A 16,120-nucleotide genomic window follows, 5' to 3' on the forward strand; every position below is an offset into this window, starting at 1 on the left:
AACTACAAACCCGTCAGCCTCACCTCAATCCCTGGAAAAATCATGAAGCAGGTCCTCAAGGAATCCATTTTAAGGCACTTAGAAGAGAGGAAGGTGATCAGGAACAGTCAACGTGGATTCACCAAGGGAAAGTCATGCCTGACCGATCTGATTGCTTTCTATGAAGAAGTGACTGGCTTTGTGGATGTGGGGAAAGTGGTGGACATGATACACCTTGACTTTAGCAAGGCTTTTGATATTGTCTCTCACAGTATTCTTATCAGCAAGTTAAGGAAGTATGGGTTGGATGAATGGACTATAAAATGAATAGAGAACTGGCTAGAGCACAGGGCTCAACGAGTTGTGATCAGTAGCTCCATGTCAAGTTGGCAGCCAGTCACAAGCAGAGTGCCCCAGGGGTCGGTCCTGGGGCCGGTTTTGTTCAACATCTTCATTAATGATCTGGACGATGGGGTAGATTGCACCCTCAGCAAGTTTGCAGATAACATTAAGCTAGGGGGAGTGGTAGATACCCTGGAAGGTAGGGATAGGATACAGAAGGACCTAAACAAACTGGAGGATTGGGCCAAAAGAAATCTGATCAAGTTCAACAAGGACAAGTGTAGAGTCCTGCACTTAAGACGGAAGAATTCCATGCACAGCTATAGACTGGAGACCGATGAGCAAGGCAGCAGTTCTGCAGAGAAGGACCTGGGGGTAACAGTGAATAAGAAGCTGGATATGAGTCAGTAGTGTGCCCTGTTTGCCAAGAAGGGTAATAGCATATTGGGCTGCATTAATAGGAGCATTGCCAGCAGATCGCGGGAAGTAATTATTCCCCTCTATTCGGCATTGGTGAGGCCACGTTTGGAGTATTGTGTCCAGATTTTCAGTGATTCACAAGTGAGGACCCCCACTACAAAAAGGATGTGGACAAGTTGGAGAGAGTCCAGCAGAGGGCAACAAAAATGATTAGGGGGCTGGAGCACAGGACTTATGAGGAGAGGCTGAGGGAACTAGGCTTGTTTAGTCTGCAGAAGAGAAGAATGAGGGGGGATTTGATAGCAGCTTTTAACTACCTGAAAGAGGGTTCCAGGGAGGATGGAGCTAGGCTGTTCTCAGTGGTGGCATATGACAGAACAAGGAGCAACGGTCTCAAGTTGCAGTGGGGGAGGTCTAGGTTGGACATTAGGGAAAGGTTTATCACTAGGAGGGTGGTGAAGCACTGGAATGGGTTACCTAGGGAAGTAGTGGAATCTCCATCTTTGGAGGTTTTTAAACTGCGGCTTGACAAAGCTCTGGCTGGGATTATTTAGCTAAGGTTAGTCCTGGTTAGTCCTGCTTTGAGCAGGAGGTTGGACTAGATGACCTCCTGAGGTCCCTTCCAACTCTATGATTCTATGAAGATTCTTGTTGCCGAAGAGAGGCCAAAGGTGAGCACCGCGAATTGGTAATGGCAGTCCCCTACCATAAACCGCAGGAATCTCCTGTGGCCAGGGAAGATTGCAATGTGAAAGTAAGTGTCCTTTAAATCGAGAGTGGCATACCAGTCGCCTGGATCCAGAGAGGGAATGATAGTGGCTACGAAAACCATATGAAACTTTAGCTTTCTGAGGTATTTAAGAGGCACCTTAAGTCCTGTATAGGCCTCAGTCCTCCCTTTGCCTTTGGAATCAATAACAGGAGTAAAAACCTCGACTCTGTAGGTCCCGGGGAACCTCTTCCACCACCTGCATCTGCAAGAGTGCTCACACCTTCTGCTTGAGAAGTTGCTCATGATAGGGGGTCCCTGAAGAGGGGCGGGGAGGGAGGTGGGAAGGCAAGAGTGAGGCAAATTGGAGGGTATAACCAATGGCCAAAGTGCTGAGCACCCATCGATCTGAAGTTACGGTGGCCCAGGCTGGGAGGAAGCGGGCTAGGTGAGAAGAAAATAAAAGGGAGGCTGGATCCACGGGCAGAACTAGGAGATCACTGTCAGGTGCACCTTCAAAAGGCCTGCTTTCCACCCCAATTACGGCGGTTAGAGCCCGGTTGTGGGCCGGCGGATGATGAGTGGCCCTGGTATCTTTTATGTCCTTTGCTCTTCCTCTTAGAGGAGTCCCTGCGGAAGTGCTCCCCAAACCGCTGCCCCCAGCCCTCCCTCAGTTTCTTCTTGCCAGACCTCTAACGTGGAGAGGTAAGAGGAGGTAGGAAAGGACATGTGCAACACATCTTGAAGAAGAGTCACTGAACAGGTTAGTAACTGTTTTTCCTTCAAGTGATTGCACATATAAATTCTGCTCTTGGTGATTCACAAGCTGTGAAACAGGAGGTGGGATCGGAGTCTTTTTAAACAAAGATTGGGAAACTCCTCATTCAACTCTAGCACTGTCTCTCAAGTCCTGAACAACAGCACAATGAGATGCAAACGTGTTGACGGAGGACCAGGTTGCCGCTCTACAAATATCCCCAACTAGAATGTGCTAGAAAAACCTCTGAGGACAACTGCAACCTCATCAAATGAGCTGTGACCCTGCTCAGTGGGGTGACATTACTCAGGTCATAGCACCTGCATATACAAGAGGCTATCTGAGAAGAAATTCTCTAAGTGCAGATTGATTGTCCTTTTATTCTACCTGCCACTGCTACAAACAGTTGGAAGGACTTATGGAAGTGCCTGGTTCTGAATGTCAGGGCTCTTCTGATGTCCAGGATGTGCAAACGCTCCTCTTCCCTGCTGAAATGTGGCTTTGGGCAGAATTCAGGTAAATAAATTGGCTGGCCAATATGGAAAGATGCCATTACCTTTGGGACAAACCTCAGATGAGAATGCAAGTAAACCTTGTTTTTAAAGAAGATTGCATAGGGAGGCCCAGCTATTAAGACATGCAGCTCTCCTACTTTTCTGGCCAAGATGATGGCAACCAAAAATGCCACATCCATGCCAAAGGCTCAAACAGGGGGACCCAGACATTTTTATAGCACTAAATTTAGATCCCCTGGGAGAACAGGGTCTTACAACCAAGGATACAGTTTGACTAGGCCTTTCAAAATCCCTATGAACATGTTAGAGAAAACAGACCAATTATCCACTTTAGGGCAGAAAGCTGCCAGATGTACCTTGACAGAACTAACAGCAAAACCTTGGAAGATGTATCTGGCCAAATCTGGAAAAAGAAACCACTTATAAATGATCTGATTGGGTGATCTGCCAGATTGTTTTGGACTCCCATAGGTAAGAAGCTTCTAGATATATTGAGTTGGCAGTGCAGAGCTCCCAAAGCAGAGTTGTCTCTTGGCAGAGGAGGCTCTTTCCTGCTTGCTGAGGTAGAACATTGTTGCTGAGTTCCCTGTGAGGACTAATAGGCTGTTTCCCTTGATCTGTGGCAGAAAAACTTGGCAGGCCAATCTGACAGCTTTCCACTCTCTGATGTAAAGCCAAGTCCTCTGCAGACCGTAAACTCTGAGTCTGTAGAGAACCAAGATGAGTCCCCCAACCAAGGGCAGATGTGTCAGGCATTAATGTGAGTGTCGGTTGCCGGCAGGCAAGGGGACTCCCACACACACATTGGTCGGACTTCTCCACCAAGCTAGAGCAGCGAGGACATGAGAAGGCACATTCACCACCGAATCCAGATGGCGACGGCTCGGTGAGCAGACTGAGGCCAGCCAACCCTGTAGAATCCTGAGGGGCAGTCTGGCATATTGAACCATGTAAGTGTACGAGGCCACACGCCCCAGGAGCCTCAACAGTTTCATGCTGTTGTGACCGGGTGAGCTTTGTGATCTAGAACAGTAGATTGAATCATCTGAAACCTCAAGTCCAAAAGAAAAAATCTGGCTGGAGTTGAGGCCAGTATAGCCCCTATAAACTCCATCCTCTGGACTGGGGAGAGGAGAGACTTGACTAGAAGTCCCAGAGCACTGAACGTTAATTGCATCAAAGATGCACTGAACCGCATCTGCAGTCTGGATTGGTCCTTGACAACACAGTCCTTGACTGCAAAGCTGCACTGTGTTAATCGTGATTGCAAAACAAAAATCTTGCTGAAGACAAGAGCTGTCCAGAGCACAGCTCTATTTCACAGCAGCTTTTGAGCTTTCAAAATGTATTTTCCTTCTGCATTAGAATAAAAACAAAACTTTTCCAATACTTTTGCAAAAATTGAATTGTGTCAAAGTGTCCATTTTCAGATTGAAACTGAGCTTTTCAATTAGGGGAGGAAAACGGGTAGGATGTCATAGGAATTAGGGCATTGACTTGGGATATTGGAGAACCAATTTTGAGCGTTTGCTCTGCCTTGACCAGAGTGTAGTTTTTCATCACAGATCACACAGAATCAGGTAGAACACGGACTTGAACCTGGTCTCCCACATTCCCAGCTAATGCGCTAACTACCCAATTCTAGTCTTGGGCAGTTGCACTCATACTCCTCACTTCCCTCCAGATCTCCCTGCAAAAGCTTAAGTTGAAACAGGTATGTCTCCACAAAACATATGGTCTCTGAGCACATCTCAAGGAAATTTAATTTAGCTGAAAATATTCCAATCAGTTCTACTGCAGACCAATGTTAAACTTTCAGTATGTTACTTACTAGCCCTCTAAAGGATGAGTTTGTGCCCTAGCATTGCTCTTCTAGCTTTTACTAAAACAACAGTGGGTTGGTGCATTGCCATAGGGACCTGTATTTGCTGAGCACATAAGTCAGAAACTGTGTATCTGGCTTGACCAAAAGGACAGTAACTCAAAGTATTACCTGTAAATCAGTGAAAAAATGAAACTGTCGTGTGCCATGGGAGCAGACACAATGGAAGCTGAAGACGATGAGAAAGCAGAAGAGGAGATGAGAGAAATGCAGTCAGTATTTAGAGTGATTTTGAACTGAGAGCTCTATATCTAAAATCTTCTTTGGGGAGTGGAGTGGGAAGGTATAAAGGGTATGCATTTTAAAGTGACTTTAGTGCTTATGAAACACACCAGATTGGAGAGACAGAGTCGTTTTCTGTCGAGGGTTATCAAAGAGAAGGTATAGCATGGAGAACAACAATGAATCTCTTTCCTATGGAGTCTTTCAATACGTGTTCCTTGTCTGAGCTATGGCCATTCTGGGGCAAGGTCCAAGTCATCCTCTCCATACAAACCACTCTTGCAGACATGAGAAGGACTCATTTTAGTAAGATTAGCAAACAAACATTCTAAATCTAAGAATTTGCTGCTTTAGGTTTAGCCAACTAGAGACAATGAAGCAGCAAGCAGCCATTGCTTCATCCTCCTATAAATCAAGCATGTAATTCTATGACACCACAGAGTTCCATTGAATTAGGAGGAAGTCAGAGACATGGTAGTTAAGACAGTGAAAGTAGTTCCCAGAATACTGTTCTCTTGCATCACAGTAACTAGGCTTGTTCTTATGCTGGCAAATAAGAAACATTGCAAAGAAGTCTGTCATTAAGGGGAAAAAAAAGTATACATAAAATTATCTGAATGAGTTTGTTTTAACCCTTTTGTACCAAGTGAGTTTAGACCTCCCATATTAGTGTTCTTAGGATAAAGGGCTTCCTAAAAATCAACATCAGAAACAGTCATGTTCTTCTACTCTCATCCCCCTTACTTTATTAATTTTGGCAAAGACATAAATACCAGTGGCACATAGTCTGCCCTTCTTGACAGTTTTCATGTAAGGCAATTCCTCTTAATTATAAGACACCTTGGAAGTTTTGACTTACTTACTTTACCACAATATTTCCTAAAGTCTTTGTCTTCACTGGTTGCTTGTTGTCATCCAGAACCATCACTGCAAAGTAACAAAGGAAGAGATCATTTTTCTCACCTGTAAATTGTCCTCACCATCTGAAAAGTACCATCTCTAACAGCTTTTCTAGATGATGAGTTAGTCAAGGCAAGCCAGGGTGAAAAGCTACAATGCGCTAACTGGCTAGACAGATCCTGCTACAGAGCACTGCAGAACATTTAGTGTGTGATAGCAGGGTCCATGCGGCAAGCTAGTGTGCTGTAGATTCACATCCTGGCTTGCTGCACACTAATTCACCAGGTCCACAAACCCTAACTTGAAGAATACTCACTTATGTCAATAGGCTAGACAAGGATGGACTTTTGGACAGTGTCCAGTGGTTTGCCTGGGGAATCTCTAAGGGTAGGTCAATGAAGTCTTTTGAGGCTTCGCCCTGAGGAGGGGACCATTGTCTACTGATTACACATTCAGAGAATCTGAAGATCAAAAAGTCCAAGATGTCCAAAGAAAAGACTAATCATTTCATGCGATGCTTGCTCTGAGCTACAGCTGTTTTAACCACAGGAAAATCCCTCGGTGGAGTTTGAAGGACTGACTCCTACCAGAGAGTCTTTGTTGGAGTTGGGATGATCTCTGGTAAGCTTATTAGCATGCATGTAGGTTCTTTTATTGTTTTAAGTATGTATTCTCTGTAATGCTTTTCACTTTAAGAATAAATTTGCTTGCTTACGAAAAGATGTGTGGTAATTTATAAATGTGGGCAACTGTACTGTTTACAGTCTCTGAAAAGAAAGCAAAGAGTAGACACTGGCCTATTTAGGCAGTCTGGCTTGCCAGGAATAACACAGTGTAGGCAGGGAACTATACAGCTTGGAAAAACCCTGACCAGGACTGGAAGGAGATGTGGGTCTCTGCCCAAAAGAGGTGACACCTAAGGAGCTGGGAGCCTAAAAATGGGTGCTCTTGCTGGACCCCAGAGGGGGAATACAGGTGCAGTTGACCTGAACTGTGACAGTAATAACCAGCTACAACTGCCTTGGACAATAAGGAAGAAAGTTTCAGGTGAGAGCAGAGATACTCACATCTGCCAGCAGACCTTTGAAGTATCACTGTGCCTATCTACTGAACAGACTCCATGACTGCTAAAATTTGATCTTTGCTGGCTAAAGCCACTCCTTCAGAAAGGACAGTGATTTTAACTCCTGCGTGCCCTGCCGCAGACAATGGATCAGAGGCTTAGCATAAGGACAGATACAGCCAGGCCAATGAATTGGAAAGGTTAATTACACAAAAGCTAAGCTAATAAAGGTTCTGGGAAGGATGAATAGGAACTCAGAAGTCATCCTGCCCCCTCTATATGAGGGAGGGAGAGTCTGGGATCCTAACAAGAAGGTTCCATTCTACTGGGCGATGACTACAAATTCTGTAAACACTATTTTTGCTTGGTACCCCTTCAAGTAACACAAGAAAAATCCAACAAGTTAGACTTGGAGAACTTGGACTCATATAGTAGAAGGAGATAGTCTAACTCATATTACAGTCTGAATAACTTACTTTTGTTTTTGATGCATTAGAGTCCTTAGCTTAATATAACTTGTTTATCAAGGTACTAACACCAGTTTTTAATATTAGATTTTGTTTCCTGAAAGCTATAGGTTTAGGTTTCTAAGATTTTTAGCAAATTAAATTAAAAAAAAAAAAAAACAGCAGCAGAGTGGGGGTATCCCTGAACTACATGGCTACCAACCTATATTCAGCGTAGGGTATTTACTGCTGTCAAATTCAGGACTTGCTGTATTTTGTCTTGGATCAATAACAAACAAACAAACAAAGTGATAGACCAAGGGACCAATACTGAATATAAGGTCAGAGCTCAGAAAACAACAGCTAAAGATGAATGAGGTATATTACTAGAAAATTAGTTCAGGTTTAAATTAGTTTTCCAGTGGTATGCAGCATTCACTCATAGCCTAGCCTACTCACACTATATTGAATTTTGAAATTGTGGCCAAATTCTGCTCTAATTTACCCCGATGTAAAGCTTGAGTCACTTCACACAAGTTAATTTACTTTACTCTGTATTTACAACAGTTTAACAGGAAAGATTTTGGCCAGATTTTAGAAAAAAAATTGCATTTCTTCCTATTTTATTTCCCCAAATCCAATTTAAACATATCATGACTTCAGCAACTATCGTCCTGAGAACTACTAATGCAATTTTATACTATCTAAGAGCACAGAGCCCATCTTTTAAATAGCATAAAATATTTATCTCAAACTAGTAAGTAGCTAAAGTATCAGCAGCCAGAGTCATATCACAAATGAAGTTAGGAAAAGTGAGATAGTAATCAGAATTGATTTCAAGGTCCCATATTTCATTAATAGCAGGGTTACAGGAGCATAAACTTTTCCAATAAGTGATCCTGAACCATTGGTTAGAAAGGAAATGTGACATCTGTTCCCTTACAAAACTTTCCTGAATGTGGTGTCCATTTTATAGTCCATTTTAAATGTATTTTTACGTAATTCCCTTTGATTAATTTAGAAGGAAGTTTATAGATACTCTAACAGCAGGTTTTGCAGAGTTCATTTAAAATCTCTATATGTGTGCTTCCCACATATACCTGCTGAGCCTGACTACCACAGCCTTGGGAACAGATTTGATGCAATTATATTCTACCATTGTTCCCTTCTTATTAGAGCTGTGGTCAAACTTTAAGCCTTTTCTCTAACTTCCTCTTGCATTCATTGTTTGTCTTCATACAATAACTACTAGTGCCACAGTCGAGGGCAGCTGAAGATGTTTAATTTTTTTTTTAAATGTTCATGTTTGCTTCTATTTGTGAGAAGAAAAGACAGCCAACCCTTCTTTCCCAAGAATGTGAGCATTCCTCCTGTAGATGGCTTGACCGCAAAGAAATCTGATTATATTTCCTTCTTGGAGTAATTCCTGAAAACTCTGGGTCAAAATCATAGTTGCCAGGTATAAAAATATTTTAGAATTCTTAATCTCATGGCTGCGTACTTTGCATGCAAATATCTTCCAAACAATTAAAGCTCTTACTTTTTATGCCCTATGCTGGTTCGCAGCCTATTTATTACAGCTAGAAATAAAAATGCTGCGCAAGTACTGAAAGATAATGTGCTTAACATCTTTCTCAAACATGATCTCCTGTAAAAGTCTGAACACAAACACTGTCTTCTTTGATAAAATGAATGGGGATGTGAGACCGAAACAAATAGAAAAGATTTATACCCTTGCTGTGTTGCTTTTTTGTTCATCATTACATATTTGTAGAGGTCACAAACTTCACAGGAAGAATCATCTTTACAGACTTAAAATCAGGAGAGCTTTTATATAAATTGTGCAAAAGAGATCAGATCAGTGTGTTTCTTAAACATATATGTACAATATATGTCCAACAAGCAAACCTATTTAGCCTCCGAATAACACATGTTGTAACAGATGTAAACTACAGGTATGACAATACATTCTTAAAACACTATTTATTCTAGCTACTATCCCCTCTCCCCCAATTTTAAACATGACCACTATTAACATTATTTTTCATAACTGCTAAAAACAATTTCACTGCTGGTTATGATTACTGCAGATTGTTTTGAAGGACTGAGTGTTTTCATACCTTTGTAATATCCATTGCCCAATAGTGTGCAGGCATTCCTAACCTTCAGACTCAACAGCACAATGACAACTACCGTAGCCAGTTCCTTGTGAACTTTCAAATCTCACTGTATGCCAGAGAAATATTGGGTGCCCAAGGAATATAGACTCATACTAACAGTTTAAAAGGTAGGAAGGGATGTTTGCTAATAAGGTAGATTGCTAAAGGTCTGACCTTGTGAGTTTATGAGCACTTCCTGAAAGATGAAAGCATCTTCCAGGGATACGGAATAAATTAAAACCTATATGATTAAGTGGTTGCTGCAACTTTAATTGTACTGGATACTGTGGCCAGACTGTAAGGACTGTTGCTTCAGCTCCTGACAAGGGTAAAAAAGGTGCAAGTGTGCATGTGAGAGTGAGAAAATATTATTTTAAATCAATCCTGGGGCCACCAGGCTGGTTTTAAGGGGCAACATGGAACTGCATCAGGGCTGCTCTAAATTATACCAGTTGGTAACATTCACAATTGGATCACCAGGATATGGCAGCTCCCAAATCACGTTTCTTTTCCCCAGCCAACTGGAGAGGAAGGAGGAACAAGAGAGGTGGGTGAGGAGCTACTACGCTGACCGTATGTCACATGGACATTCACCCAATGAAGGAGCCTGTTAAGCCAGAGAGGTACAAAGCTGGTGGAGCAGAGGCCAACATTGGCCTTAGATTGTTAAACAGTAACTGGAATCTTAAGGCCTGCTCTTATGAGGTGTTGAGCTCTTCCTCAGAGGTGCAAGCAACCTCCTCTCCTAATGATATACACTGCACACTCTTACCGTTGTATCCTGGCACTGATTTTCCTGCCTGTCCTGGTGGAGGTGTTGTAGAGTTTCCCAAACCAAGGCAGGAAGCAGTAATTGCAGATCCAGTTTCTGTTATGTAATAGAAGGAAAATATGCCAGTTAAGGCTTGTACTTAGCGTCATTAAGTATTTATTGGTGTAAAGCGTGGTTTCTAGTTTGGCACATCAAAAGAATATTTCCAGATGAGCAATGAAAGATTTAGAATTCACATATATAAGATTCATATGTATTATGTAATGAATACAAATTCACCTCAGAAATCAAAGTGCACCAAAAGGCCACTTTTCCATTCATTAACAGATAGTACAAATATATACATATCTGTATTGTAGTAAGAAAAAAAAGAACCCGTAGCTTATTGTGCTGTGGACCTATGGGAGTCAGAGAACAATAATTTACATGTTTGCAAGAAACCTATATATGATAGGATTGCTATATAAAAGTAATATATTTAATTAAGGAGTCATTAAGGGAAAATCTCTAGAAAATACACTAGACCAGATTTATCTTATTTTTCTACCTCTCTATTTAGACTGTCCAAGTGCTTTCTGTATATGGTGTATATCACTAGGTGGTTGCACACTTCATAGCTTCTGTAGGCCAAGCTGACTGCAAACACCCACCTTCCTCCATTCCAGCCCACAAGCTCTCAGTGTGCCATCCTCACATCCTCTTTTATTTTAGGGATTCCCTGCAACTTCCCCCACCCTCTCCCTCATGGCTCAGGCTCTGTATGTCTACTATCCCTCCCTCCATGCAAATGGCTCTATGGGCCCTTATCACAACCTCCCTGCCATGCCTCCATGCCAGAAGCTCTGTGATCTCCCTCCATTCTTCCCCCATGGTAGGGACTCTGTGTGCACCTCCATATCCCTTATATCAGGGTCCCCCAGACTCTCCCCGCCCCACCATGGACTGTGTGTCTCATTCCCTCCCCTATACCAGGGTCCCCCAACCCCAGGAGTTGTGTGTATGCTCCCATCCCTCACTTCTTCTTCCTCATTATTATTCTTTCCATCGGGGAGATAAGTCATTCAGGGTGCCAACATGTTAAATTATTGAAGGATGAGCAGAGATGAAATGGGATACTGTTATACTAGAAGATATTAATGGGTTCCTTCAACCAGTTTGATTTATAGACAATTGCAGAGACAGTTGAAGCCGTGGTTGTGCTAAACAGAAGGCAGGGGCTCCACGTTTTCCATTTTCCTCCTTTCAGTTTTCCAGTTTCCCTCTAAATCAATACAACTCTAACCACTGATGCCTAGAATATTACCTGAAAGCTTGAACTGATCAGATGAGACATTTAAAATTTATGGTGTTACATAGAGACAGAGGAATGCTGTTGAGTGAAAGACCTTCGCAAGGTCGGCTAGCTGTATGTAGAATTCTACTTTGGGGCTAAGAAATTCTATCCCTTGAGAGATTCAGAAAGCAGACAAATGCAGTATTTCCCAATTTCACGCTGTTGGACTGGAAGACCAGAGCAGAGCAGAGCACAGCAGTCTATGTTATGAAGCAATAGATCACTACTTTATCTGGAACTTCTGCAGGAATATCTATTTTATAACTCCTGAGGTTCTCATTGAGATAACTCTTTGAGAACTATTTAGAGTTACACTATGAAGAGGAAAGGAAAAATAGGGTAGTATAGAAGGGCTGAACCTAAAGATATGGCTATACTGCAGTCATGGGGTGCTAGATTAAGGTTAGCTCAGATACATATACATGAGCTGCAATCAAATCCCATGACTGCAAGGTAGACGTAGCTTAAGTTTCTGAAGCTGCCAGAGAGAAGGTTCATGGGAATGCTGGGGCAAGGGGAGTGGAGTCATTCCTTCAGAATTGCCATCCCCAAGCATTCAGCAATCATGAGTCAGACCCCCAAAAGCATGAGATTTGATAAGTAACACATCTGGAGGATTTTTTTACTTGCCTTCTCGCTTGTGAATCTTTCGTGCTCCGATTTTCAAGCTTATCTCCATACCCAGGAGGACTAAGAATTTACTTTTACCAAAATGAAAGCTGAGGTTCTGATGTAGTCATAAAACTCCTAGCGTCTGAGGGGCGGGGGAGAAGGAGGGGATGAAAAAACAATTACAAGGATCACAATAAAACTGGGAGAGTTGGCTATGCTGTGTTTATAAGAGTATTGGTCTACACTCTGGAAGGAAGCTACATTTTTATTTTCACTAAGAGGCTTTTCATGTTTAGTCCTTGGCAGACTCTTACAGGAGTTAACAAGTCAGTGGTGGGAATTAATACAGAAAATGTAATAGGGTCCTTATTTAATCTATTGGCTTTACCACATATTTAGGACTCAAATGAGCTGATGTGGAGTATTTTGACCAGTGACACTGATGGCTTTGGTGGAATTTCAACTCATCCATTTTTCAAATTAAGCAAGCCAGTCCAGGACCAGAGATGGCCCTTGAACTTGCATCACGGTCAAGCTGAGCCCAGAAAGAGAAGCATGACAAATTGTGAGAAAATCCCACCTTAAGGCAGCCTATCTCAGATGCTGGGTGCAGGAGGCAGACAACAGGTACCCTTAAATGAGATGGCTATACTTAGAAGAGGTCATGGATAGAATGGGGGAAGGAAGTGGATGCAGATGGTGACAGCCTGAAGTAAAACCACACGGCACTCCAGTGAGAGGAAGCTGGAACTGGCCTGAAAAGGAGCCTTGATGGTCAAAGGGGAAGTGGGAAAGAGAATAACAAATAGAGGCAACAACTAACTGAGTAGAAGGAGAACAGGTCAGAAGAGATTGGGAGAAAGTAAGACTGAGGGTTGCACCCAGGCTGAGAGAGAGACTGTACAGGCAGACACAGATTAATAGCAGAAAACAGAAAAGGGGGAGAAAATGGTTCAGAACTATAATGAAGAAAAGAATGGAATAAATGAGTGTGAAAATTAGAAAAAACAATAAGGCTATAGTGTTGCTGTACCCCCAAGCCATAGTTTAGAACAAAATGGAGGTTATGGCAAAGATTAAACACCATCACAATATGTGCCTATTTCCTTTTAAAAAAAAAAAAAAAGAGAGAGAGAGAGACTCTCTTATTTTGGAGGCAGAAAAAAGGAAAGGGGTTTCTGTTTCCCTATGGTGTAAAAGAAAGAAGCCTCATCCCATCTTACAGTATATGTGAGGGTGTTTGCTGGGTTCTCTTGTAGCTATGCAAGCAGAATGGAGAAGTATAGACGCAACTAAACAGACAGAAGAGTCTTTCTTTTGGCTTAGCTAACACCATTCAGGGTTGAAGTGTTTACTACCTCATCAGAAGAAATCCTTTTATCAGCACATGCAGTGTTTACACTAGAGAACTATGCCAGCATAGCTATCCTGAAATAAACCCTTGTATTGCAGACATGGCCAAAATGTGCTACGTAGGTTTAGCTTTGAGATCAGAGCTGAGAAGAGGAAATCATGGGACATAGTCCCCTTTCAGATGACCTAGGCTGTTTTAACCCAAAGCGCTCATTTGTTTGTGGACATCACAGGTCAGTTTATTTAAATTTAAACTTCTGACAAGATGATGCCCAACTATCTGCTGCTGCAGTGGGTGGTATTGAGGAAAAAGCTCCCATTCCAAATGCCACTCTTCAGCCTGTTGATGATCTTTCTGTAAGGCCCTCCGGCCTAGCCTCTCTGCTTCCATTGGCCCCCAACTGCTGCTACTCTATACAGCTCCTTTCTCTAGTGCCTCCTGTTCCCATAGATGAGGTCACAGTCACTGCTGATGGACTCAGGTGCAACTTCAGCTTAGACCATCAATGTCTGTGGGCCTAGGCACCAAATGAAAGTACTAAGTAACAAACATAAGGGGAGGCAGAATGCAGGCTTGAAGGCTTTGCAGTACAATCCTGCAAGGATGAAGGGGAAGGTGGGGGGCAGAGGGGAGTAGGAGGATAGCCATAGTGAGCCAGGAACTCAGGGCTGGGAAATCCAGGTCCCCAGACAGTACCCCACCCCTAAACACAACAGCCATCACAAACTACTCTTACGGCAACCTGGACATCCTTCATTCCCCCCATCTTCAGGAAACCTGGGGTTATCCCAGAAAAGGGAGGATTCAGAATCGACCCACCTGAGCACACGACTTTGTGAGAGTTAGGGTAGTACTGCTATGGAGTGACTGCAGATAAGAGACCAACAAACATAATGTCCCCCTGCTACAACAGTGGTGGAAGGCCTCTGCCCATGTTGGATCCCCTAATCAGGGAGGCCATGTAGGACCAGTCTAGGTTGCAGTAAGAATATACTCAGTGTAAGGTCTGGGATTGGGAAGGGTGGAAGAGTCTGGAGATTCTGGAAAATTCTTGATTTTAGGACTCATTTGGTCTTATTCCACTCCTAGAAACTGTCCTGAGACTGCTAACTCTTCTCACGTGGGCTGCCAAGCAGTTCTGTCACTGAAAATTGTTACAGATCTTACAAACCTAAGCCACATTTGAAGTAGTAACAGACAGCCATAGCCAAAAGGCTGAATGTCCCATTAAGGGTTTTATTAAACCATCCAGTGCTCCACTTTATCACCGTTTTAATCCAATTTTATGGATGTGACTGACTGTAACTCAGCACACAAATTTATATTTCTTACAGCATTGCCAAGTACAGAAATATTAATAAATTCTACCATTACTATCATTGTTGACAGCAGTTTGTGAACTCCAGCCAATTTCTCTTCATATACAAGTTGACAGAAATAGGGAATGCCTTTGACAAGGAAAATTACTACAGCTGTGAAGCAATGATTCTGTCAGAAAAATGGAATGAGCATAGAACATTACAGTAACCTAATCCACAGATATGCTTAGTATGAACTGGGAACAGACATAAATTTGTCACTGCAGAAGCCTCCTATTCAAAGGTCTTGGAGAAGGGGAGATTTGTGAAGTCTTCAAGGGTAAGTTAGGATCCACTTGGAGCTTTTTTATGCACAAACTAAAAGTGAACCATGCTATTATACTGATTTATATTTCTGCACTTGCTCTCTAAACAATAACAAAAAAACCCCAAGATGAACTGTGTTCCATCTGTTCTAAATAAGGAATACATATTTTCAGTACAGCGGATATGTAATTTCAGTAGCAGCTTACTTTGTGATATTGTCTTGCTAGTTACCACTGCGACCATAACATTTTTAGTATCTACCCTACCATAGGATCAAATGCTGGTCCCTGATGTGCACATATAGTTCCCATGAGACAATGGTAACCTCACGTGAACAACGGCAGAAAGTCTTAGGAACATAAAATGACCACATTGAGTCAGATGAATGGTCAAACTAGTCCTATATCCTGTCTTTCGACAGTGGCCAGCGCCAGATGCTTCAGAGGGAATTAACAGAACAAGGCAATTATCAAGTGATCCATCCTGTCATCCAGTCCCAGCTTCTAGCAGGTTAGAGGTTTAAGGACACTCAAATCATGGGGATGTGTCCCTAACTATTGTGGCTAATAGCCATTGATGGATGGCTATCTAATTCTTTTTGAACCCAGTTACTTTTGGCCTTCATAACATCCCCTGGCAACTACTTCAATGGATTTACTGTGCGTTGTGTAAAGAAGCACTTTGTGTTTGTTTTAAACTTGCTGGCTATTAATTTAATCAGGTGACCCCTGGTTCTTGTATTAAATTAAGGGAAAAATAACACTTCCCTATTCAGCGTCTCAACATCATTCATGGTTATACACACCCCTATCACATCCCCCCTTAACTATATCTTTTCTAAGATGAATAGTCCCAGTCTTTTTAATCTATCTCCATATGGCAGCTGTTTCATATCTGTTATTTCTGTTGCCCTTATTGGTACCTTTTCCAATTCTTTTTTGAGATGGGGCAACCAGCACTACACATAGTATTCAAGGTGTAGGCGTAACATGATTTATATAGTGACATTATGATATTTGTTATCTTATCT

At 42.4% G+C, this 16,120-nt stretch overlaps 1 protein-coding gene across 1 annotated transcript in view; it reads right to left on the reverse strand.

Moving 5' to 3' along the window:
• Positions 1-16,120, reverse strand: part of ACSS3 (acyl-CoA synthetase short chain family member 3) — a 137,867-nt gene that overhangs the window by 16,476 nt on the left and 105,271 nt on the right. The window contains exons 10-11 of the mRNA XM_067559880.1: positions 10,167-10,262; positions 5,690-5,753 (exon numbers count right to left, since the gene is read on the reverse strand). Of these exons, the coding sequence (XP_067415981.1) occupies positions 5,690-5,753; positions 10,167-10,262 (160 nt within the window). The remainder of the gene's footprint in view (positions 1-5,689; positions 5,754-10,166; positions 10,263-16,120) is intronic.

Source organism: Emydura macquarii, unplaced genomic scaffold (assembly GCF_026122565.2).
Source record: "Emydura macquarii macquarii isolate MOO-44397 ecotype Brisbane River unplaced genomic scaffold, CSIRO-AGI_Emac_v2 contig_2205, whole genome shotgun sequence".
Taxonomy (NCBI): domain Eukaryota; kingdom Metazoa; phylum Chordata; order Testudines; family Chelidae; genus Emydura; species Emydura macquarii.